The 25914-nt window shown below is 39.4% G+C and overlaps 1 protein-coding gene across 1 annotated transcript in view; it reads left to right on the plus strand.

The window, feature by feature from the left end:
• Positions 1-25914, plus strand: part of PLCB4 (phospholipase C beta 4) — a 386685-nt gene that overhangs the window by 318897 nt on the left and 41874 nt on the right. The window contains exons 18-26 of the mRNA XM_081832290.1: positions 4212-4312; positions 7481-7516; positions 9833-9974; positions 10612-10696; positions 11031-11155; positions 13040-13091; positions 19934-20036; positions 21689-21853; positions 24080-24284. Coding sequence (XP_081688416.1) covers positions 4212-4312; positions 7481-7516; positions 9833-9974; positions 10612-10696; positions 11031-11155; positions 13040-13091; positions 19934-20036; positions 21689-21853; positions 24080-24284 — 1014 coding nt within the window. The remainder of the gene's footprint in view (positions 1-4211; positions 4313-7480; positions 7517-9832; positions 9975-10611; positions 10697-11030; positions 11156-13039; positions 13092-19933; positions 20037-21688; positions 21854-24079; positions 24285-25914) is intronic.

Here is a 25914-nt window from a genome sequence, read left to right on the forward strand (position 1 = left end):
AAAGGTAGCCTTGCTTAAAATATTTGAATATTTGCTACTAGCTTCTATTTTACTTGGGCCATATAGCCACAGCCATAATATTTGGTTTTAAATGGGTCTTTTGAAAGGTTTGGAATGTTTTAGAAAATTATTTCTCCACTATGTGGTATGAAAATTGATTAGCAAAATGACTTGGCTTTACATTTTGTGTCTACTGGTTGGACAGTGCCTTGGATTTATGTAGTGGTTTGGGGCTAAATAATGTAGAAACACTAGCAGAAACTCTCTTCACTTACTATATAAACATCTGAAATATACGAGTAGACTTTAGGAAAGTTTGATACTATAGGTGAAAACCTGAAAGCTATGAGAATTAACTAATCTCAATAATAAAAATGGCTTAATAAAGATGGCTCACTATGGAACAGACTTCACCATGATGGTGTGTGTTGCATGTCCAAACCAGGGGTTCAACTCTACTCCCAGAGAACAGGCATACTGACTGACTTTCATAGGTTGTATATGGCAGGGAGTGTCTAGGAGGGCGAAGATACCTGGAGTTATTTAATTGGTGACTGTTACAATGATCTATTACTGTGTAACCACCCCAAAATCTAGAGGCTTAAAAAAACACTTTATTACTTTCTCTCATAGTTCTGTGGGGGCATCTGGACTCCCACTGGTGCTTCTCCCTCAAGTTTCTCATGCATTTGCAGGCAGATGACATCCAGAGCTAGAGTCATCTGAAGGTTTGGTTGGGCCGGTTGTCCCAGATGGCCCACTCCTGTGGCTGGCAGTTGCTGTGGGGAGCTCAGCAGGGTCTGAGGACCAGAGCACCTCCATGTGTCCTGTCCATGTGGTTTGGGCTTCTCACAGCATGGTGGCCAAGTTTCTAGATGGAGCAACCTGAGGGCCAGTGTTCCAAGAGGCAGAATGCAGAAGCTGCTAAACTGCTTTAAGAACTATGCCCAGAACTGGCCCATCATCATTGCCTGTATATTTTGTTCATCAAAGCAAAATTAAGGCCTGCCCAGGTTTGAGGGGGTGGTGAGTAGCAAGATCACATTCTAGAAGAGCATGTAGGAGAGCAGATATTGGAGCTGTCTTTGGAAAATGCTGTCAACCACGATGACTATTATTTCACTTTTTTTTTTTTTTTTGCAAATAATAAACCTAAACACGATTTAAGAATAAAATACTGAAAGGAATATTATTTGAAAAGGTCAATAAAATACTTCAAAAATTTGAAAAGATGAATATTATAACATTTTAGACGTTATTAGATCCTACAATCCAGTAAAACAAACTGCAGAATACTGGACTGAATTAACAAGGAAAATAATAATATGAATAGCAACCACCATTGTTGTACTAACTGTGAACGAAGCAGTTTGCATCACCACCTTATCTTTATATGGCCCAATGAAATAGGTGTCATTACACTCATTTTTCAGATAAGGAAGTTGAAGCTTAGAGAGGTAAACATAGTCTGCACATGACCCCACAGCTGGTGTACAATGACACTAAGATTCAATCCCAGAATTGCCTGACTCCAGGTTCAAGACCTTTTTTACCTTACAGTACTGCCCTTCTAATATACAGGAATACGAAGGGAACACAAATACACAAAATTGTTAACATTTTTTTTAGAGAAAAAAATGTAACTGATGATAGTCAAAGATGTGAAATTTCTTGAACACACACTAACCAAAGATGAGGGTCAGTGTGATTCCACTTATCATCCTTAAGGGTACTTCCCACCTTTTATGCATATGTTCATTATTCCTACAAAATATTTGGCTCTGATGGCTCCCATGTTGTTCAGTGTGAACAGAAATAATCATGTGGGATAGCATACATGTAGAAAATTAGCTGAGAGGACAAAATCATCCACGTGAATTTCTGTTTAAGTGTATACAGGTTTCTGCTTTACCAGTTACATATTCTTAGTTTCCCTCAGTGATGCCTGGCTTAATTCTGGTCAACCAGTTGGCTATAATTACCCCAGTGTCACAGTACGATCCTACTATACATGAATGACTAGAGTCTCTAAATACTTCAACACAGCAGGCAAGAGGAAACCAAGCATAGCTCGAAAGGGTACCCTGCCTGGAGGCTGTAGAAAATAGAAAAGCCCTTAGTCAATGAAAGCATGTGCCCATTCATTAGGCAGGATTTAGATTCAGAAGGACACGTGGCTTCCAGGACTGTAGTGACAAGCAGTGGGGAATGCCAAAACTGTGGTTGTGGGTATGTCTGTGCATCCTTGCACAATCAAGGGATGGCAACATTCATTCATACAACTCTTTTTCTTTTTAAAAGATTATTTATTTATTTGAGAGAGAGCACACATGCAAGAGAGAGAGAGAGGTGGGGGAGCAGAGGGAGAGGGACAAGCAGACTCCATGCTGAGTGTGGACCCCAATGCAGGGCTCGATCTCAGGACCCCGAGATCAAGACCTGAGCCAAAACCAAGAGTCAGACACTTAACCAACTAAGCCACCCAGGCACCCCTTTTCATACAACTTTTTTAAAGTCAAGTCTCTACCACTTGTATGGGACACATTCCTTGACTTCAAGTAGTTTATATCTGGCTGGCCAGGTTAGACTTAGAGATATATGAACTGGAAATTTACTAATAATGTTGGGAAGTTTCAAAATCTTGGTTACAGACTGTAGGTCATAGAAATCCAGCGGTCATGGAAACTCAGTGTCATGTTAAGAGCACTGTGCTAAGAATCCAGAGAAATCTAGGTCCATATTTTACTCTGTGACCTTGGATTTGTAAGTCATATCTCTGAATCTATTTCCTCATCTATAAAGTGGACACACTGGACTAGGTTTTTTAAAGACCTATTCCAGCTCCTTAAATCCTTTTTTTCCTGCCAATGGCCTATATGACCTACTTTTTTTTTTTCTCTTTGTAATCATCTACCTCCACTCATCCATCCATCAAAATACCAGTTTCAAAACAGGAGGGTGTCTGTCTGTCTTGCCTCACTTTTTTTCCATGTCTGGAATAACACTTTGCAAAAAACAATCCCTCAAGAAATTCCAAATCTAAGACACCATCAGTTGAAAGACACCATTATTTTATAATGACTAGGAAAGAAAATGCTTCCAAGTAATTGTAAAATAGCATCGATTAAAAGAGCATGTTACAACATCAGAAATACTACTATGTGAAAAAAAATGCATCTTAGAACTGATGAAATAGTTTTTTTCATCATAAAAAAAATTTCCAATTCTTACGGGTCTACTTCCCACTCTCAGGAGTCCATACTCAGAAATTATTTCACTGTTTTTTCCAGTAGTGATCACTCATGCCCTGTGTTGTGACAGTGTGAATTTGTGTTGGCCTTGTCCTGAGGCCTATGGGTTTCTCCTGATCTTGACAAGTTTTTAGGCAAATCCTAACCTGGGAGCTTTTTGCAGAGTGGGGATCATGGGAATCCAGATCTCACACCAGCATGTGGGTGATTCTTTGTCCACTGACAGCCCTGGGATGATACCAGCCTCAGGAAGATCCAGAGTTCTTGTGACTTTCTGGACTGGTGGACTGAGTCCTCCTGTGCCTCCTTTCACAGCCTGGGCCATGCTCCTGGGGCATCAGCTTTATTTAGCACTCACTTCCAGCCTCCCAGTTAGCATGAGCCCTAGGAATGATTCTTGTGTCTCTGAAACCCAAGCCAGGGTTGACAGGTGGTTTACAGGTGCAGTCCAGTCCTCCCAAGCTCTTTCTCTTTTATGTCACACCACTCCCGGCCACATGTCACTATGCCCGCGATATTCAAATACATATTTAGTCTCTTTTTTAAAATTATCAAGTGTATTTTCCTTTTCTCGTATCTTCCTTGTGTTTTCCCTAAGTCCCAGGGAAGCTCAAAACACCCTGTGTAAGTCATAGATATTCCTGAGTGCTTGAGGCTTTAATTTTTACAGTTAGTGTACTGGGATGGAAATCATCACTCACTTAAGAAGAATGCATTAAGCAACACGCATGTCAAACATCATGCTAGATGCGTGAGAAATAACAGCTAATAAGATGTGCTCCTTGGCCTTGAGAGCTAGTGAGAGTTTTACTTGAAAAAGTTTGCCTATTTAAATGTTCCCATCTTCATTTAGCTTCCTTGCCTTCTGAAGGAGTTTATGCTCCACCCAAGGTTCTGAAGAAGATCTGACTAATGGGCAGTAATTTGGCTTCATGGATTTTCCTTTTGTCTTTCACACAGCTGACCAAGAGGAGGAAGCTCACCCTGAATACAAATTTGGAAATGAACTTTCTGCTGATGACTTGGGTCACAAGGAGGCTGTTGCAAATAGTGTCAAGAAGGTCAGAGTCTCAGTGTCCCTTTTTTTCATGATTGTCAAGAAGTAGTAGCTAATAGTTATGAATTTTAAAAATGTGACAACTACAAGAAAATAAAGTAGCCTATAATTCCCTTTCTACGTTGGGTGACCAGAATCAGTATCTTAATGCAAGCTATGCACAATAATAAGTTAGAAAAGACATTTGAATTGCTCATTAGCCATGCCCAGTGTTGACCACCACCTATTTGTCCAGTATCCTTTAAGTAATATCATTTATTGCATTATTATAGGTGAATATGAGATTACAACAGCAACCTGGGGACAGAGGTTAGCCTGTTGACCCACCCGATTCTCCCAAGCAAGTCCTCATTAGAAAACCAGTCCCACCAGTTAGATATCTCCTCTCCCTCCTAATGTAGAATAAACATGAAAGTTTTTCCATCTGTCAAACTGTTTAGCCAAGAAAAATGGCCATTATGTACCTACTGTGTGCAAGGCATAGTCTAGGCCATAACAACCCCAAAAAGATCAAAACAGGCTTAGTTTCTGCTCTCATGGAGCTTATAGTCTGATGGGAGTTTATTGGAAGGGAGTAGGAAACAGACAACCATCAACTATATAATTACAATTTGTGAAAGTGCTAGTATGAAACTAAAAACTAGTGCTAAAATGGAGAATCACGAGGTTGAGGGAATAAGGACACCAGATCCCCAAAGGTAAAGAAGAACCAGCCATGCACAGAAGTAGAGGAAGGGCCCAGCTATGAGATAACAGCAACAGAGACACTGAACAGAGTGGGCTGAGTGAGGGGCAGAGGGAAACAAGATGAGATTGTACAGGCAGGTAGGAACTAGATGATACAGGATTTGGGAAGCTACTATGAGAAACTCAAATGTTAATTCAAGTGGAATCTGAAGCCACTGAAAATGTTTAAAGAAGGGAGCAATGCAGCCTGATAGGAGTTTTTAAAAACCACTACATGTGACTGTATGGAGACTGGTTAGAAGGGAGCAAGAGTGGACGTGGGAAAAGTGGTTAGGCCAGACTGTTGCACTTAGCCAGACCCCCAAGGCTTAAACCGGACAGTAGAAACAGGACTGAGTGGGTTCAAGGTCTACTGAGGAAACAAAAATGATCCAACTTGCTGATGGACTGAAGGTGGGCAAGTAAGCAGGAAAGAGAAAAATGAGATGACTCTCTGGGTCTGAGTCTGAGGAGCTGGGTGGACAGTGGGGAAGACTGGAAGAGAAAGAACTCAGTGTCTCAAGTGGGACAGGATCTTTGATGCCAGTGAGATACTCCAGGGGCAGGCCACCTAGGCACCTGTAGCCTTGACCCATGACGCTGCTTTCATTTCCTACCTGTGTGACCTCAGGTAAGTCACTGAAGCTCCCAGTGCCTGGGTTTTCTCAACTGCAAAATGAAGATGATAATACCTATCCCATTGGTCCGTTGTGAAGAGTCGTTGGGTCTAGAATATGTAAAGAGCTTCCTATGGTGCCTAGCACATGGTCATTCCCATTAAGGCATTCATTATTGCTGCTCTATTATCATTTTCATCTTCACCATTGTTGTGAGCATCATCATCACCTGTATCTAGAATTAGAGGAGAGGTGGGGCTGGAGATATAAACTGGGAGTTCAGGAGATAGGATTTAAAGCCATCGAAATAAGTGAGATGATCCATGGGTAGAGGCAGAGAAGGCAGGCCAGAAAAGAAGAGCAAGGTATGTCCCAAGAGGTAGGAGGGAAATAGATGAAGGAAGATCAAGGAAGCCAAGAAACCAGGGGGAAGATGAAAAGAAAGGTGGTTTTTGTTTTTTTTTCCCTGCAGCTTAATTGAAATATAATTGACACATAACATTGTGTAAGTTGAAAATGTATAGGTGATGATTTGATAGATTATGAAATGATTATTTCAATAAGGTTAATGAACATATCCATTGCCTCATAATTACCTCTGTGTGTGTGTGTGTGTGTGTGTGTGTGTGTGTGGTGAGAACATTTAAGATCTGTTCTCTGAGTAACTTTCAAGTATACAGTAAAATGTTGTTAACTATAGACACCATGCTATTTGTTAGATCCCCGGAATGTACTACTCTTAATAACTAGATGTTTGTCCCCTTTGACCAACACCTCCCCATTTCTCCCACCTCCTGGCCCCTGGTAAAGTGGTTGGTTTTTGACCACTGTTGATAAACTCACTAAGAAGACTCAAGAGTGTCCATTGCTGGCAACATGGAGGTCATTCGTAACCTTGAAAAGAGAAATTTCAATGGTATGGTGGGGGCCACTGAAACAGACAGATGTGAATGAGTAGAGACTATACTTTTGAGAAGTTTTGCTATAAAGGGAAGCAAGGTATAGGCTGGTAGCCATAGCAATCTGAGGAGTCAAGGGAGTGTTATTTTTAGAATGAATGAATCTAGAGTGTGTTTGCAAACTTTTGGAAATGGTGCCGTAGAGAGGGAGAGATGAGTCTTGCAAGAGAGAGAAGGGATAACTGCCTGTGAGTTCCTGGAGAAGGTCAGAGTGGATGGTATCCATGGTGATGTGAGGGTGTGGTCTTTGATGGGTGCAGGGATTCTTAGTCATTGAAGACAGTGGATGAAGATGCCAGGAGGTGCATGCATTTGGTAGTAGCTGAAAATTGGAGAGTGTTTGAAAAGCAAAGCCTAAGGAACACTTAGATTACGCCCTCCCTCTTCTGATAGAGAGTACTGTCACTATTTGGAGACTCTTGGATGCCTACTAAGACTCAGTGCCTACCTCAATGCTACCTTACCACATAAAGCCTTTATCAGTACCCACACATGAGTGTTGAATCGAGTAACCATTCATGCTTGCCTGCCCTTTTCAGATCAGGAGAAGTGGCCACATCAAATTATTTTCCAAGCCCCATGATGAAATAATTAAACTACTATAAGGAAACATCTAAATAGGAAAGACTATCAACAAAGGAGGGGAGATAGTATTAAGATTTATTTTTCTGGTATGTAAGTCAGGCTGTTGTATCTTTCCAGTACTTATTTTGTTGATGGCTTTATTTCATCAATAATTTTCCACCTTCACAAATAAATAGAATAACAAGCTTACATATATTTATTTAAATATTTATATATATATGGCTAGTAAAATTGGGATTTTGCCCTTTAGAGAAGTAAACAAATTATTACCTTCCTCTAATTTAGGCTTCGGATGACCTTGAACATGAAATCAACAAAAAGGTAAGAAAATCATTACCTGGTGCAATTTGTTTTCATTACAAAATACCATATGTGCCCCTCTAATATTGAACAGTTTGTATTAAATGATGTTACCTCTGTCTCCCCCTCCCACTCACCCCATGGAATGTCTGGCTTACTGTTTATCATATTCACATGCTTAATGCATCTAACTACAAGAGTCTTCGAAAGAAAGAATTATTCACGGTGATGAAGTGATTAAATCCTGATAAAAATCACAAAACTAGGGCAGGTGAATAAGATGTTTCTCCTTAAAAAAGTGTTTAGTGCAGTCAGGCCCTTACTTGGCATTAGAGATTTCATTCCTATAATAGGAATGCGTAATCATCAACACATTGAATTTGAAAATAAAAATGACCTAATAGGTCATCAGATGTCCCAGCATACTAGAAAGGTGGTCTTGTTTCCGACTACACTGGCATTTTAAAAGATCATTAGTTAATTTCACACTGCAGGCATTCTAGGACTTTTATTTGCTGTTCTTAGATATTGACTTTATTATAAGTTGAGTTAAATTTTTAATTTCTTTTGTCCTCTTTGACATTCTTCATGATACCCCAATGGTTTTATTGAGTAAATGCAAATGGTTTATCATGGTGTTGAGACTGGTGGCCCTCGCAGGCAGAAATTTGCCTTGTAATTTGACTCCCATTCTTCAGAGCTTCAGAACATCATGTCTGGCTATCTGTGGGGCACTGTTTTATTATTTGGAATGAGACCCTATCTTCTTACTGTCTAAATAGTGAGTTTGGAATAGTTATGGATAAGTCTGATCTCAATCCCTCCCATGATGTTCATGAACTGCTCTTCTAGAGTTTCAGGAGCTATTGAGGTCAACAAAGCAGAGGTTGGTGTTTGGTCACTGCTATGTATTAGCTAAGTAGCTGTGACCGAATTGCTTTAATCCTCAAGGCCCCCCAGTCTTCTCACATGGTCAGTGGGTGGGACTCTAATCCTTACTCCACATGATTACTAGCAGTAATGAAGTTGTGCATGCAGGAATTCAGACCAGTGCCTAGCACATGGTCCTGGTGTTACTTACCATCATTAAATACCCAAGAAAGCAGTCAGACATGGCCTCTGCCCTTGTTTAGGTGGACGGGACATATAAAGAAATGACTAAAAATAAAAACAAGTTACATTATTTGATTATTTCAGGTTTTTATTGGTGAAATCAGTTTGAGGATTTAGAATGTTCAGATTGTTAAATCATCGGATAAGACAGCCTGACCACTTTTTTTAAACTAGTCCATTCCTATAAATAGTCCATAGGAATGGACTAAGTGGTTCATCCACCTGTATCAGTCTATGCAGGAAAGTGGCACAAAGTGGAAAAACAACTTCAGTGTGTATCAGAATCCCCTAGAGGGCCTGTTAAAACATACATTCTTAGACCTCATCCTCCGAGTTTTCCAATGAAGTAAGTCTTCATTGGGTTTTCAAAGTTAGCTCTCAACAAAATGTGGATCATTTTTGAAAGTATTATTTTTGTTGTTTATTTCGTTCCGATTTACCAAGAAATAAACCAAAATAATTTGCCTCTATGTAAAATAATGCAATTTTGACATGTCCTCTGTAGTGGGTTATCAGATTATTTTCAGAATAAGCTTTTTTAAAAAGTACCATAAACTACTTATGTATGTGGCTTAAATTCTAGACCGGTGTTAAGCAAAGTAGGGTCCCCAGACTGGCTACATCATTAGCACTTAGGAGCTAGATGAAAGGAAATACTTGGGCCTCACCCCACATTCACTTCATCAGAAACTCTGAGGATGAGGTCCAAGAATGTATGTTTTAACAAGCCCTCCAGGGGATTCTGATACACTCTGAAGTTGTTTTTCCATTTTGTGCCACAATTTATGAAATTACAAATGATAATACTTGCTATACATTTCCATAGATTGCTGTGAACCTCAGTATACTTTCTTGACTATTTTAAAGTCCTTTGGCAATCTTAAAAAAATGTAAGAGAAGGCTTATATTTTGTTATTATCTCCTTTTATATTATTAGGGGCTATGATAGACATGAACTTTTTTTTTTTTTTTTTAAGTAGGCTCCGTGCACAATTTGTGGCTCGAACTTATGACCCTGAGATCAAGAGTCTCTTGCTCTACTATCTGAGCCAGGCAGGCACCTCTAGACAGGAACTTTTAAAATTATCCTGTAGCAAAATTGAGGAAGAAAAGGTCTTTATCTTTCAATCTGTGTGTGCACATCATCTTTAGTGAGGATGTCTGTAGCATGTACCTGTCCCACCGAAGTCCTCAACACACATATTCCTTTCATTGTGTTTGTAGGGTCTGGTTACTGTGGAAGATGAACAGGCATGGATGGCATCTTATAAATATGTAGGTGCTACCACTAATATCCATCCATATTTGTCTACAATGATCAACTATGCACAGCCCGTAAAGTTCCAAGGTTTCCATGTGGCTGAAGGTAACACCAAAGGTTAAATTCTATTGCCTTTTTTTTGTCTGCTTCTCTTTTATCATGCTGATGAGCTGTGATCTGACTTGTCCCCATTTTTCTTTTCTGGGCACGGGCCCTGTTCCATCTCACCCTGTTTTGCGTCACAGACTATGCATGTAGCCTCGTGTGTCCTTGGCATGCAGAGACATTGCCTTGTCGTTCCCTACATCATCCACAGGGTGGCTCTGAAAGACTGGATTTCTTAGCACTAGGGGAGCTTAGTATCACTTCTTGCATTCGATGTATTTTCGTAAGACCCCTTTTAATCAAAAGCGACCTCCAAAAATGGGTACGGTATTTTTAAACTTTCATAATCATTTTTTGGGCTGGAGAAGCCACCATCGGTCATCATATATACATATCTCAGGGGTGGCTGTGTGGGACATATATACATAATTTGTTTAATGACTCCAAATTTAATCCATCACTATTTAAGTCAGCTGTCTCTATCCACAGGACGTTAATGAAAGTAGGAGCTGCTAATATGATAACAGAACATCGGCCTCCAAAGCCTCGTGATTTGGGATGTAATTATATTTATTGCTTGTCTTTCCACAAGGTTGGATGGGAGCGTTGCTGAGTGCATCTTTATTTTTCTTTCCAGAGCGCAATATCCATTATAACATGTCTTCTTTTAACGAGTCCGTCGGTCTGGGCTACTTGAAGACACACGCAATTGAATTTGTGAAGTATCCTTATGTAGTGAATGGAATGAACGGCTGGTGCACTTTGGGTTTGGCAGGAGTCTCTAAAATAGATAAATGGCTAATAGATAATTGTGGGTGTAGAGCTAATAAAATAATATGTGTGAAAGACTACAGCAACTGTGAAAATCTGCCCAAATGTGAATTGTTTTTATAGTCTACACAGTGAACTCTGGTTTTTCTCCTCAGCATCATTCATAAATGTGAAATTTGCTCTCTTTTTTCTGTGTGTTTGTCATTATCGGTCTAGACCTTTGTTGTTTATTTATTACTTCTGGAATACTCTTTTTTCCCCCATTCTCCTTAATAAGTTACACAGTTATAACAAACGGCAAATGAGCCGCATTTACCCCAAGGGAGGCCGGGTCGATTCCAGTAATTACATGCCTCAGATTTTCTGGAATGCTGGTTGCCAGATGGTTTCACTGAACTATCAAACCCCAGGTAGGAACTGATGTCCAGTGACCTCAAATTCCAGGAGAACACTTTGACAGGATGGTGCCAACAGTAGCCATCCGTTGGCCGTGGGCATTTTTTTTAAAGGAAGCAGACATATGGCAAAACAATGTGATGTTGGATTTATGTAATGGTGAGACATGAAAAACCAAAAATAGAGCCATAAAAAGGGTGGAAGACAAAATATTTTGATTTAAATTGAATTTCCTCTCATAAATACCACAACTAATCTGCCAAACATTGTCCCCTTTTCCAAAATATTTCTAATTTTTCTTCTTTTTGGATCAAACTTATCTTTGTTTCCAGAGACGGAATTAAATGAGAAAAAATTTTAATATCTCTGTACAGTAACTATGACTCATTTCTCCTTTAGAGAGTACCCTTCCCCTGTTAACATTCAGTGGGCATCAGTAACATAGCACCTCATCATAAAAGTACGGAATATTCTAGAGTAGACTCCACTAAAACGGTATGTAAGGATTTATATATTCTTAGAGGCACTAATCCATAACTTGGTCCTCCAAAGTTACTCAAAGGCAGGCTTCCAATATATGATCTTTTCCCCTCCCTGGAAGGAGAGGAGTAAATTTTTAAAATGCATAAACAATTTCATTTTTAAGTTTTTAAAGTCTGTTTAAGAGCCGAGGATCACAATTTTAAGATTAGAGGTAGAAAAATACTGGGCTCTAGTTATTTACCTAAAAGAGGTAAGAAATATGCCACAAAACCAATTCATGTGCTGTGGTTAATTCCATAGCCTGGTCCTTAAAATTGGCAAAACAAAGCAAAACAAAAACCTTTTCTTGTTCAGTCCTTTGCTATATGAGGGGTGCCTCCCGTGTTTCCTGATTTGGGAGGGCATTTTCCTTTTCTAGTCCATCCACCATACTTTGAGAGTTTCCATCCACCTTGTTCCCTATTATCTGGACTGACTGAAAGGTCTTTTGACTTCCATCCCTTTGCCATGAATATGGGCTTGACTGTACTTCCCTCCCCTTGGTGGCTCCTTCTCAGGGACCAGAAGCTGGAGTCAAATGTCTGCACAGCATCCACATCAGTCCTTGCTATACTGAACTATGGCCAGATATCAGTACAATCCCATAGTATTTCTAGCAGAAACCAAATAAAAGGGTACTGCTGATTTTACTTTAAAAAAAAAGGGAGGGATGGGAGGTCAAGTTGTATTTTCAGTTGTCCATCCATTATATGGATTAAATGATCCTAAACCAGTTTATTCACTAGGTCAGCTTATGTTTTATTCTATAACATTAGGATCAACCACAACATGTTGAAGAAGGAAAAAAAAAAAATCTACCAGCTTGTTCTTTTTTTTTTTTTTTTCCTTTTCCTAATGAAGAAAGAGAAGATTGTATCCACTTGGGAGAGAAAAATCATAAACCATGCCCTGCCAGTGTAGACCTCCCTAGAAGAATACTCCCTAAGTCTAAAAGTAGGAACAAGCCACTAATTTTTCCATGATACTACCTAGTTTATTTTTTATTGTTTTTAATCAAGTTTGTACTCCTGTGACCATACTGGATATCCCCAGCCTACCCTTCCTCTGTGAACATAAGGCTCGTTCTCCCCAGTTGGACATCTATACTCTCAACACTAATTGAACAATCATTTGACTCATATGTTGAATCCAATTTTTAAAGCAATTCTAGCATGATCTTTATGAAAACACATTTATGTTTGACTTCAGCACGAGATGATTTCAACAGGGAAGAGAGTTATGTGCTCTCAACAGACCCCGTTAAAAAGGACCTTTCAGCCTAGGATCAGTATCTGATTTCCATTGTTTAAAATCACCCACAGTGGTCTTCCTTGTCCAGGGAGATGAGATGCTAAATTATTTTTGTCTCTTGACAGATTTAGCGATGCAATTGAATCAGGGAAAATTTGAGTATAATGGATCATGCGGGTGAGTAATATGATTTAAACTGTTGTCACTGTGTTCCTGAACTCCATACTACAGCTATAATGAAACTGTGTCATTTTTAATTAGGGGCTGCTCAATTTAAGCTGAGTTTGAGGGATGGGAGAAGAAACAATTGAAATCCCTAAATAGATTATATTTGCAAGTATACATTCTTCATCTACCCGGTTTGCTAAGCAGAATTTTCCAAAAAAAAAAAAAAAAAATTTGACTATAAGTTAAGCAGTTTATCATACACACTCTAGAGTTTAATTCTCTCGCTTTAAATTCAAGGGTTTTTATAGCTAAGACAGATAACGATCCCTGATCATTTGGACATTAACTGGAAACATAGATAATAAATATATGTATTTTGCCTAAGACGAATAGAGGAATGAAGTTGATTTAGTATGTAATGAAGTTATGGGGATCAATTTGAATGTAATACACCTAGGAAGAAAGCTTTGTCCTGTCATGATTCTTTTGCGTGTCTTGTAAATAGCAGTTATCAAAAAATAATGCTATGAATATTGTTCTAGTTTACTTAACTGGCATTCTTTAAAATCTGTGAACGAGGGAGTGAAATAGGAAATGTTAATTTCCTAATTTCATAATGTGGAACTTGGAAAGGTTAAATGAAAATGTGACATTAAATTCTGTAGAGGAAAAACCGGTGTGGCCATTTTTTTCTCCATGCGTCTGTCTCCAAGCCTCTAAATTAATCCACTGGAGTGCCATCCCATCCATAATACTACTGTCAGGAAATTCTTGGCCTCCCTGGTTGAATACCTCATTTTTATCACTAAAAACAGCCAGTCAAAATAACATTTTTCAGCAGTCGTGGGTTCGGAGTGCACACTCACCCCCCTTCCTCCTGCCGGATGGTTCTCTGCCCAAGCACCTCCACCCATGAGTGACCCACCACACACATAGCTGGCACATATGTTATGTTTTCCTCTGCTGTGTGCTTTGAAAGAAATTAAAATCATACACCGTAAGCTAATATGTTATATGTCACTTACAGAAAGAAGTAAAAACTACGTAGTTCAAAAGAAAACCGCTAAATACACATTTTAGAATTTTTAAAAAGATTTTATTCGAGAGAGAGAGATTGAGAGAGAGCGAGCATGCAAGCAGAGAGGAGGGGCAGAGGGAGAAGCGGACTCCCCGCTGAGCAGGGAGCCCCATGTGGGACCCTGGGATCATGACCTGAGCTGAAGGCAGACGCTCAGCCGACTGAGCCACCCAGGCATGCCCACGTTTTAGAATTTTTTAAAGCTCTGTTGTTTAATGCACAGTGTTCATCACCAGGAGATGGTGCACATAAATTGATGGATGGGCCCCCCAGGCAAGCTGAGGCAGCAAGGCTGCAGGGGACAGCAGTGGTGTGGGGATGAAAGCTCAAGGCTGAAGCCCAGCCTCCATGGTTCATACCAGACACACCAGGCGGGGCTCCCTCCTCAGAGCCTTCTGTGTGGCCCAGTGACACTAAAGTTTGCCTTCTCTGCCTCAGCTGTCCTACAGCCAGTACTTCCACAGGGAGGGGAACTGTTTCCAGATCAAGAGGTCCCAACAGGAGTTGTATGCGTGCACTCCATTTCTTTGCAGGACTTTCTCTTACGCCCTGGTTCACGTGATCAGTGTCTCGCTTTATGCACCATTGCTTATTTTAAAATACGTTCCCAGACAAGGACAGCGCTACCAGAGCATGAATTCCATGCTGAAGTGTTTGAGTGGTGTGACCGAAAACCTAAGTCCTGCCAGAGGGGCTAGAAAAATAGGATGGTTCAGTGGGGCAGCCCGCCTTGAAGAGGCATTGACAGTCGTGTTCAGTCGTGGGTCACCATCCCCCCACCCTTCCCTTCTCCTCTCCTGGAGGCAAAGTTCCTTGCCGACAGGAAGAGGGAAGAAATCTTCCTCAGTTGTGTTTCTCTGCTCCCATCACTCTCCACGATGGAGTGGTCATAGCTGGTAGATACAGGGCTGGCCACGCAGGTGCATTTCCGTGGAGCAAGGGCATCTAGGACGCTCTGACTTTCACAGCATGGCCCTTGTCGTTCACCCACCCAGCTTCAGGGACTTGTTAAAAGCTCCTTGTTGGCGTGTCTGAGGGCTGGGCATCTGTAAAGAGGCCTTCTGTACCTTTTAGGCTTAGGGTGGCAAATGGTAGCTGTTGTATAGAGAACATCAGCGTTGCAAAGCACATGGACACCCTCTGCACACGCATCAGTGCTAGTAAAACATTGGGAACCTACCTGGGAATCCCTGTCTGCTCTCTGGGCTGATCTTTTGGGAGGCCGTGCCACTGGGCTCAGTAAGTGTGGTTTTTAGTAGGAAAGTGAGCAGTAGTTTATGGCAGACTCCTTTGTAATGGTATAAAAATGGGAGGCATTTCTGTAATTCCTAATGAAACAAGATAGAGCAAGTTAATTTCTCAAGTCTGCATACTTTCAGAGGAAATTGGGGTGGCTGATATCAACATAGTGGGATGTTTTATGATTCAAAGATGCACACTTTTTGTAGAAATTGCTCAGGTTGCAATGTGTCTTGAAATCTATGACCTTATAGTTTTAATCAGCCATTTTGCTTTCCTGCTGGTAAAGAAGATAATGGAGTGTCGAACAATTAATGCCATCTTGGGTGTGATGAAATAGGTTGTCCTTCCTATTATGACCTCATCCACTGATTCTTATGGCTCCTGTCCACCCACCTAGCTGAAGGCCCTTCTTCTCTTCCTCTCTTGCCTTCCGAGATCCTACAAAGCCACAGAAAATCCTTTGATCCCTTCACTTGTCATTGGCTTTGGACTCTGCCCACGTCCACCACACAGACCTGGATGCTGGGAATGCTTTTATTTTCTGTACAAAAAAAACACCAGGCAGGACCAGCTACATAGTTTGCAGGGCCCAGTGCAAAATGAAAATGAAGGCCTCCTTGTTCACAAATTTTTAAGCATTTTGAGACAGTGGCTGCAGAGCATTAAACCTGAAGGCTGCCTGCTTTGGGAACTGGACTCCGGTTTCTTGCCCCTTTCCCCTGGTACTTCTTATTTTGGATCTGTTCACTCTCTCAAAGATAAGTTTTCTTCTAAGCTGATATGGAAGGAGGGAACATGGAAGAATGTTTTTGGCACCAGGAAATCTTCAGTATCACAATTTTGTATTTTTGATGAGAAGGGTCCCTTCAGAAAAGGCTGCCAGGAATGGAGAGTCCGAATCTCCAGACAGCCCCTGCCCCTGCTGCTCTCAGGAGGCAGGATCCCTCATTCCACATGACTGGAACCCAAATGCTCCCTATTTGTGACAGCCAGAACCATCATCCATTACCTCCGCTTGGAGCTAACGTCCCATACTTTGCCAATGCTGGTAGACTTCACTTGAAGTAGTGTGTGTAATATTGTAGTTTCTCATCTACTTTCCATCCTAAGGCTTCAATTTTTGCTATATCATCCTATTTTCCAGTGGCTAACACTAGCCACAAAAAAGGCCCAAATCTCTGTAAATATAGGAAACCATCTCTTTTGTGCAGTTAGGGAGATTTTAAATTATTATTTAGGGTTGCATTCTCTTGGAGACAGGTGAAATTTCAAAATCATCTTTAGTCTTTGAATGATTCTGAAAACTCTATATCCTTGATTTAAAAATCAGTGTTTTCCCTTGGAGCTTCTTTACTGATGATTACATCTAAGTTGAATGTGGGGTTATTTTCTTTAACACTTTTTTTGTTCAAACTTAGAAGATAGCAACAAATGACAACTTTGTCAAAACCACAAAAATGTGACTTGGAATTTTTCTTTAAGGAGAAAAGTCATGCCCCAGAATCCTTTCTGGTTGGATTTTAAAAGATAATAAATTTTGGCATCATCTAGAGCTAAAGTCAGTAAAAGTTTATGCTCCTAAATAATAGGAAAGACTTACTTGATCCCTCTAATTTTGATTCTTTTACACTTAAAAGTAAACCCTGAGTTTTGGGGAAAGTGCTTTTATTGTCCCCTATCTGCTGCTCATATTAGTATGGAATTTTTCTATTTGTGGTTATAGTCCTTTGTAACAAAAAAATTCTTAGATGAAGTTGTCTGATACAAGTTCAGGGCGGTTATGGAATCTGGCTGAGGTCTGATTATGTGACTATAACCAAAGGGCATAAGGGGCAGACATTGTGTAGTTGGGTCAATTTCAAAACATTTTCCTTACCTCAAATAGAAGACTCATAACCCTTTAGCTATCACCTCCCAGTATCCCTGCTCCCTGTTCACAGCCGTAAGCAACCACCATCTATTCTTTGTCTCTCCATATTTGTATATACCGCATTTTATAGAAATGGATTCATGTAGTATGTGGTCTTTTGTGACTGGCTTCTTTCACTTAGCATTATGCTTTCAAGATTTATGTTGTAGCACATATCAGTACTTCATTTATTTCTATTGAGTAATTTCCCATTGTATGGGTATGCCACATATTATATATCCATTCATCTGTTGATAGGCATTTGGATTGTTTCCATCTTTTGGTTATTATGAATAATGCCACTCTAACATTCACATGTAAGTTTTTGTGTAGGTATATTTTCATTTTTCTTGGGTATATACTAAGAGTGGAATTGCTGGGTCACATAACAACTCTGTTTAACTGTTTGAGGAACTGTCAGACTGTCTTCCAGTGCACTGTGTCATTTCACATTCCCACCAACAATGTATGAGGGTTCCAATTTTCCTACATCCTTGTCAACCCTTACTGTTTTCCGACTTTTTTACTATAGCCATCCTAATGTGTGTGTAGTGACATCTCACTGTGATTTGGATTTGCATTTCTCTGATAACTAATGATACCAAGCATCTTTTCATGTCCTTATTGGCCATTTGTTTCTCTTATTTGGAGAAACGTGTATTTGGATCACTTGCCCATTTTTTAACTGGGTTGTTTGTTTTTGACATACTGTACACAAAAACCTCTTATCACATAGTATATGATTTGCAAATATTTTCTCCCATTCTGTGGCTTGTGTTTTCACTGTCTTAATAGTATGTATTGAAGTGCAAAAGTTTTTATGATAAGGCCAGCTTTATCTTTTTTTTTCCTCTTGTTGCTTATGCTTTTGATGTTATGTCTGAGACCCATTACCAAGTCATGAAGATTTATCCTTTTTCTTCTAAGAATTTAATCATTTTGGCTCTTAATTTAAGTCTTTGGTCCATCTTGAGTTAATGTTTGTATATGAAGTGAGGGAGGGGACCAATTTTCTTCTTTTGCATGTGGCCATTACAGTTGTCCTAGCAACATTTGTTTAAAAGAATAGTCTTTCCCTCTTTGAATAATCTTGGCATCCTTGTCAAAAACCAACTGAGCATAGATACATGAATTTATTTCTGGACTCCCAGTTGCTTTGTAGAAGTTTTGAAATTGAGAGTTATAAGACCTTCAACTTTGTTTTTCTTGTTCAAGGGTGTTTTGGCTATTCTTGGTCCTTGAGTTTTAGGATCAGCTTGTCCATTTCTAAAGAAGCCAGTTGGGCTCTGGATAGGGATTGAATCTGTATATCAGTTTGGTGAATAGTGCCATCTTAACCATATTAAGTCTTCTGATCCATGAACACAAGATGTCTTTCCATGTACTTAGATAGTCTTTAATATTTTTCAACAGTGTCTTGTAGCTTTCAAAGTACATGCACTTATTTCGTTAAATATATTCCTAAGTATTTTATTCTTTTTGGTGCTATGGTAAATGGAATCTTCTTAATTTCATTTCTGGATTGTTCATTGCTGGTATTTAGGAATACAGTTGATTTTTGTATATTGATTTTGTATCCTGCAGCCTTGCTGAATTCATTTATTATTTCTGATCAGTTTTTTTAAAAGATTTATTCTTTAGATTTTAGAAGGATTTTAGAAAGAGAGCATGAGTGGGGGGAGGGGCAGAGAGAGAGAGTCTTCAAGCAGACTCCCCACTGAGCGTGGAGCCCAGTGTGAGTTCAATCTCATGACCTGTAAGATCATGACCTGAGCCAAAACCAAGAGTCGGACACTCAGCCGACTGAGCCACCCAGGCTCCCCTCTGATCATTTTTCAGTAGACTCCTTAGGTAGATTCCTTAAGTAGATTGTATATACAAGATCATGTCATCTCTGAAGAGAAGTTTTACTTCTTTCTTTCCATCTAAATACCTTTTATTTCATTTTCTTACCTGATTACGCTGGCTAGAAATAGAGAAATAATTACATCTTTAAGTTCACCTCCCTCTAACTGATATTTCATGGTTCTTTTGACTGTGAACATAGACAACAATCCACAGTAATAGTAACAGTACCTGTGACTCTGACACCAATGTAAATCACAGATATTTTCATATCATTATTACTGTTATAGATCTCACAAAATATTTTTATGCATATCAGTACTTTGAAATTATAGTTATCAACTTGGCATCATATCTCATAATTCAATGCAGTAATTAAAACACAATAAAGTAGAATATCATGTGTTCTCCATATTTTAACAACTAGAGCTCATGTAATTGGTTTTTCATTGTTATTCTTTGTATTTTATTTTGTGCATATCCGAGTAAGTATCTAAAGAGGTCCATGGCATAAAAAAGTTCAAGAGAATATAATAGTATCAGGAAGCTCTAGATGTCACTGAGCCTGGAATCCTAAAAACATTCCTTCTTTCCTGCTTCTCTTCAAGATTATCCATAGGAAAGAAATAGTTTCTTCAATCCTTAGAATCCTCTTCCTAAAAGCCTAGCTCCTAAATTAGAGATGGGGAAAAGGAAGTACTTAGTGTCCTGAAGCATGAGTGTTTTAGTCATTATAAACACAGCTAATAAACTCTTTCTATGCTTTTGTCCCACCAGATACCTCCTCAAACCAGATTTCATGAGACGGCCCGATCGAACATTCGATCCCTTCTCTGAAACTCCTGTCGATGGGGTTATTGCAGCCACTTGCTCAGTGCAGGTAAGTCCCCTGCTTGTCACAGAATTGTAAAAATGTGTGTGCAGATGGTCCTGGCGAAGCCTTAAGAAATCACGTTAAAATATTTAATGTCAGGTTATAAGATCCATGTGTTACTCTCAACTTTGTGATTCCCCCTTTTTTTCTTAAGAGATACATTTTATTCACTAGTGGTACATAGTTTTATCCACTAATAATAAATAGCTAATAGTTTTATTAGCTACTTTTAGCAAAAGACACCAGATCAAAAAAGTACTTGGAGCAATAGGAACTCTCATTCATTGCTGGTGGGAATGGAAAATGGTACAGCCCCTTCGGAAGCATGCTCTTACCCTGTAATTCAGCAGTCATGCTCCTTGGTATTTACCCAAATGAATAGAAAACTTACATTCACACAAAAACCTACACAGAGATGTTCGTAGCAGCTTTATTCGTAATTGCCAAAAATTGTACAACCAAGATGTCCTCCATTAGGTGACTGGATACATTAACTGTGGCACATCCAGAAAGTGGGATATTATTCAGTGCTGACAAGAAATGAGCTAGCAAGTCATGAAAACGCATAGAGGAAACTTACATGCATATTACTAAGTGAAAAAAGCAAATGAAAAGACTATGTATTGTATGGTTCCAACTACATGACATTCTGGAAAAGTGAAAACTATGACAGTTTCACAGATGTGCACGTATGTCAAAACTGACCTTATGTACACTCTAAAACGTACAGTTTATTGTATGTCAAATTTTATCTCAAAAAACTTTCAAAAGTATGATCTATTCAATAATACAGAAAAAAAAAAAAACCCTGCAAAATGGCTATAGTCCTTTGGAAAGTACATGAAAAATAGTCTGTCCATGGCTTTATAATAGATGGAATTTAATGGTCTTTACAAATATATACCACCGACCGTTGTCAATATTGGTAAAGGATAACAGGCAACAGGCAATTTTTAGCATTACTTTTTTCTTCAGTGAGTCTCTTCCCAAGACTTATAAAAGAATTCAGTAAAGTATGGGAGGGCAGAATTTCAGAGCTCTGATGGGATCTTAGGACATATTTGAACCCATCACTTTGTTTCATAGATCTGGGCACTGAGGTGGAATTAAGCTGCTGTGGACATTATTTCTTTGTATTATAGGATTCATCATTTTTTTTTCTTCTTTCTTTTTATAGACAGTTCTCAACATCAGAACCTCTGTCTTGAGCAGTTTGGGGTTTTTTTTTGCATAGGGTAGTTGTTCAATAATGTTTTACTTTAGTAAGGAATGAATAAATTATTTCCATAGGTAATTAAAATTTCTAAAGATGAACAGAAGATTTTCTTACTTCTGAATGAAGGGGGGGAAATCGGAGGGGGAGACGAACCATGAGAGACTACAGACTCTGAGAAACAAACTGAGGGTTCTAGAGGGAAGGGGGTTAGGGGAATGGGTTAGCCTGGTGATGGGTATTAAGGAGGGCACGTACTGCATGGAGCACTGGGTGTTATACACAAACAATGAATCATGGAACACTACATCAAAAACTAATGATGTAATGTATGGTGATTAACATAACATAATAAAAAAAAGATTTCTTACTTCTGGATTATTCATTGCTCTTGATAACTACACAGACATGACTTCTCTCTCACCCTGTTTCTGTGTTGCTGCAGGTCATATCAGGTCAGTTTTTATCAGATAAGAAAATTGGTACATACGTAGAAGTGGATATGTATGGGTTGCCCACCGACACCATACGTAAGGAATTCCGAACTCGCATGGTGATGAACAACGGACTCAATCCAGTTTACAATGAAGAATCATTTGTTTTTCGGAAGGTAGGGCACTTTCAACGTGTGCTAACTTAGGGGCTACACTTTAGTGCATAAACTACATAGACCCTACATGATATAGGGGCAGTTATGCAACCCCAAATATCTTCTTTTTCTCTTCTTCCAATGGAAAGTTCTATATCATATGATTGTTACTTCTGTCTGTTTTGGTCCTTTTGATTCTCCTTTCCTCTTCCAAGGAGCCCACCTTGTGTGTGGCAATGCTCAAGTTCCAGGTGGGCAATCTCCTTAGAATGTGTCCTCACTGGTGGACATCCTCATACACTGGAGAGTTCTTTTCTGCCTTGGCAGCAGGTGGTAACTTGCAATGCTCCCCTAGCCAAGAGATCAGGTAGGATGGTGCACCCAAAACTAAGGCCAGTGTATGTCCTTAAATAGGTCAGTTTGGATTGTCCTGTGCCTCTAGAAAGTGTGGTACCTGTTGCCACCCCCACAGTCTGTGCTTCATGTGCTATTTTGGGTTTTGGGGGGGTTCCTACTATTGTACCTTGATCCCCAGACCAATCACAGTCATACTCTAACGATTCAGTGTTTAATCTTGTAATCATTTTTTCCCTTTCTCTTTTGTCAGTGTAAGATGTATTGAAAAATCCATGCATTGGTAGTGCTGTATCTAAGAAGAGCTGTTTTTTCTCTCTCCCTTGCTCTGTTATCCGAACCAGAACAGCTTCTTGCTGCTGCTTTAAGCACCGGGTTTCTGGTGTTTCTGCTCCATGTATATGTCCTGCAACACAGATCATTGACTTCTTAACAAAAATGAGGATTAGCAGTTTCAGAATAGGCTAACTGATTTACAGAAACCAGATTACAGAAGATCTGTAGTTCAATGAAACGAGCCATTGTGAGATTCAGGCTCTCCCTGTTATGTGAACACCATTATTTCCATGCAACCCCCACTGTGACTTTTTCTCCTACAGAGTGTGGTGTAAATTGCATACATAGCTGTCATGGGCCTTTTTTCTTCCCCCAGGTTTTTTATAGTTTGTTATAACTGGATCTGTTGTCAGTGTGGCCAGTGGTCCTTGGCAGAACGAATAATCCCTAGACATATTTCTAAAAATTCAGAAAGTTGACTTCAGATCTTCTTTGTTTTTTGATGAGTAAGGAGACATCAAAGTTGGTTTTTACATATAGTATTACTGGCCCCAGAAACAAGATGCCAGTTCTGCATCCTTCAGTGTTCTTCGGAAGTTAAATTGCTTTTCATTGGTACCAAGTACTTTCACTTTTTATTCTCTCTTGTTTTTAATATTTTTGTTCTTTGCACTAATTCACAAGGCAAGCCCTCTTTTACCACATGAGAAGCAATAGAGTAAATGAAATTGGATGAATTTTAACTTGATTTCTCCTCTTCATCGTCACAAAATTGGATTAAATTATAATCTCTAAACATAGCTAGGCAACCGATCCATTGTCTAGCCTTAGATACAGTACTCAAATTAGCCAAGATGTCTTGGTTGTTCTTAGCCAATGAGAAGTCATTTCTGATTTAAAACATTGGATTTTCTTGTGTCCTGTTGCTATTTTATATCTGAATTAGGATTCTGCTGCCTGAGCTCAGATTTTATGTCCATTTATTCCTTTTGAAGATGGCAAGGGTAGATGTCTTGGGTATAAGTTAATGTTTCTAGCTGCCCCATCTCACTGTATTTAATATTCCAAAAATAGATTAAAAACTGAGGAGTGCAAGAAAAAGAGAATCCAAATTTCTATATACATTTTCCTTTATACACAAAGTATCTTCAAAGATACTTTCCATATTCTTAAAAACAGGCCGAGCTAGATATCAGAAGCAGCCCAGGTAGGAGGCAGACCACAGGATTCAAAGGCAAGAGCCCCGATTCCAGGCCCAGCTGTCCCGATCTCAGAGACTAAGGAAAGTCACTTGATCTCTTGGGGTCTCCTTTTGTTTGTCCATTATATGCATGGGGATGGGCAGAGATGACAAGGGTTGGACCAGTAATCTTTCACATCCCTTTCATCTAAAATTTTCAAGGAGATGATTTCCAGGAAGCCTATTCGATTGCTTTCTCAATGGCTTGAACACTGCAGCTTGGACAGTATACTTTAGGAATGCAAATCGATCATGGGCCACTTTCACCATAAAGGCACATTGAAGAACGGTGTGGATGTGGTTCAGATTCCCAGAATCAGGGCTCTTGGGAGCTGCTTTCCAAAATACCCATGAAAGATACCGTTCTTTGTTTGCAGGTAATCCTCCCTGACCTGGCAGTCTTGAGAATAGCAGTGTATGATGACAACAACAGGCTGATAGGCCAGAGGATTCTCCCGCTGGATGGCCTCCAAGCAGGCTATCGACACATTTCCCTTCGAAATGAGGGAAATAAACCATTATCACTGCCAACAATTTTCTGCAATATTGTTCTTAAAACATATGTGCCTGATGGATTTGGAGGTAAGTTAAACATCTGAGTACAAAAGTCCTAAATTATAGGATTATAAAATATTTCACCAATGGTTAAAAAAAAAAGTCTATTCCTACCAGCGCTGCCAATCCTTGTAGCCTTGAAGAAATCAAGGATAGATAGTAACTTCAGATTTCCTAGGAAGAAATGAAAGGGCAAGACTGGATTATCTTTAAGGTTCTTTCTTCTTTTAAAATACTGTAATTTTATATGGTTTATCAATGTTTACAAATATGTTTGTGAAGGATTTCCTTACACCGTCATCCAAAGGGAGAAAAGACGTAAGTAAAATGGAACCCATAGATATCATTTGGTATCCCTAAAAATTTTAAATTGAACTCAGACATCAACACGGCTGGATTTTCTTCCAAATCCACTAGCGAGTTCAATTTCACAAAAAAGTCCCAGTCATCCATCCACAGAAGACTCCCTTTGGTTTTACTAAGGTAATCGATGGGAGAAATCAAAACCTGGACCAAGTCATAGGATTTTGCTTATACCCAAACATATTAACTTTTTATAACCATCAGTTAAGCCAAGAACATTAAAAGAAGATTAAGATCTTCTGTATTCTCAGTCTGTTGAACCCTAAGGAAACCGAGTGATTATGTCAAATTAACCAAGGATGCAAATTCTAACTCTCTACTCCTGCCTGGGTGACCTCGGGACAGTGACAACCTCTCACACCTTCATTCCCAGGCCTAAAAAGTGAAGATGTTCCTAGTACCTCCCTCATAGCATTCTTGTGAAGTACTCATCATTACAGTATATGACATAGCAAGGCTCAGAAATGCGTGCACACAAGTATGTGTACTATCGATACAGATATAATTTCTGTAGCATGCTGGGACACATCACAGTTTTGTTTGGGGAATTTGGGGTTATTTTGTGTGTGGTTTTTTTGTTTTTGTTTTTGTTTTTTTTAATAATGCTTGCATCTCTGGAGGGCAGATGTTCTCTGATCCTCAGCTTTAACAACCCGATTGCAGATTCAAGAAGAGATGTGAACCATGAGGGTTTTTTCAGTTACCAAATCCAGAATAAAGACTCCTTTCTCCTCCTCTTCTTCTGCTTTTCATTTAAAAAGAAAGCCTATATTAGAAGCCAGAACAGACTGTAGCTGATATAAAAGCATAAAAAAGAGGCTGGTGGGATGCTGTGGGGCTGGTTAAGTGGATAAGAATAGTGACAGGAAAAGCCTACAGTATGTCTTTAGGAGCATCAGCAGATGAATTACACCATGTTCCACATACTTGAGCTTAGAAAGTAGGCAGTGTGTGGTTGTATAAACAATTACGGTGGAAGACTTACAGGTTTTCCCTCTGCATGGGTTACTTTTCAGTATGGAACTCTCTAATTCATTCCAGGGAAGTGGGCAGTTGGAATAGAAAAGGGAAAGAAATAATTTGTCCAGTTCCTACTTTGTGTCAAGCACTCTCCGTAGAGTCTGAAAGTTGTGGAGAAGGACTATGCATGTATGTAGGTCTGTGTTGAAGAAATATCTGTATTTATAGTGCAGCCCATTCCCAGTGTCAGTATTTGTGCATGTACTGATTCAGATTAATCTCTTTAAAAATAGTCTCGCATATTTTTTTCCCTGACATGTCACCGTAGTCACTT

The sequence above is a fragment of the Leptonychotes weddellii genome, chromosome 10, assembly GCF_054177405.1.
Source record: "Leptonychotes weddellii isolate Sample4059 chromosome 10, ASM5417740v2, whole genome shotgun sequence".
Classification (NCBI taxonomy): Eukaryota; Metazoa; Chordata; class Mammalia; order Carnivora; family Phocidae; genus Leptonychotes; species Leptonychotes weddellii.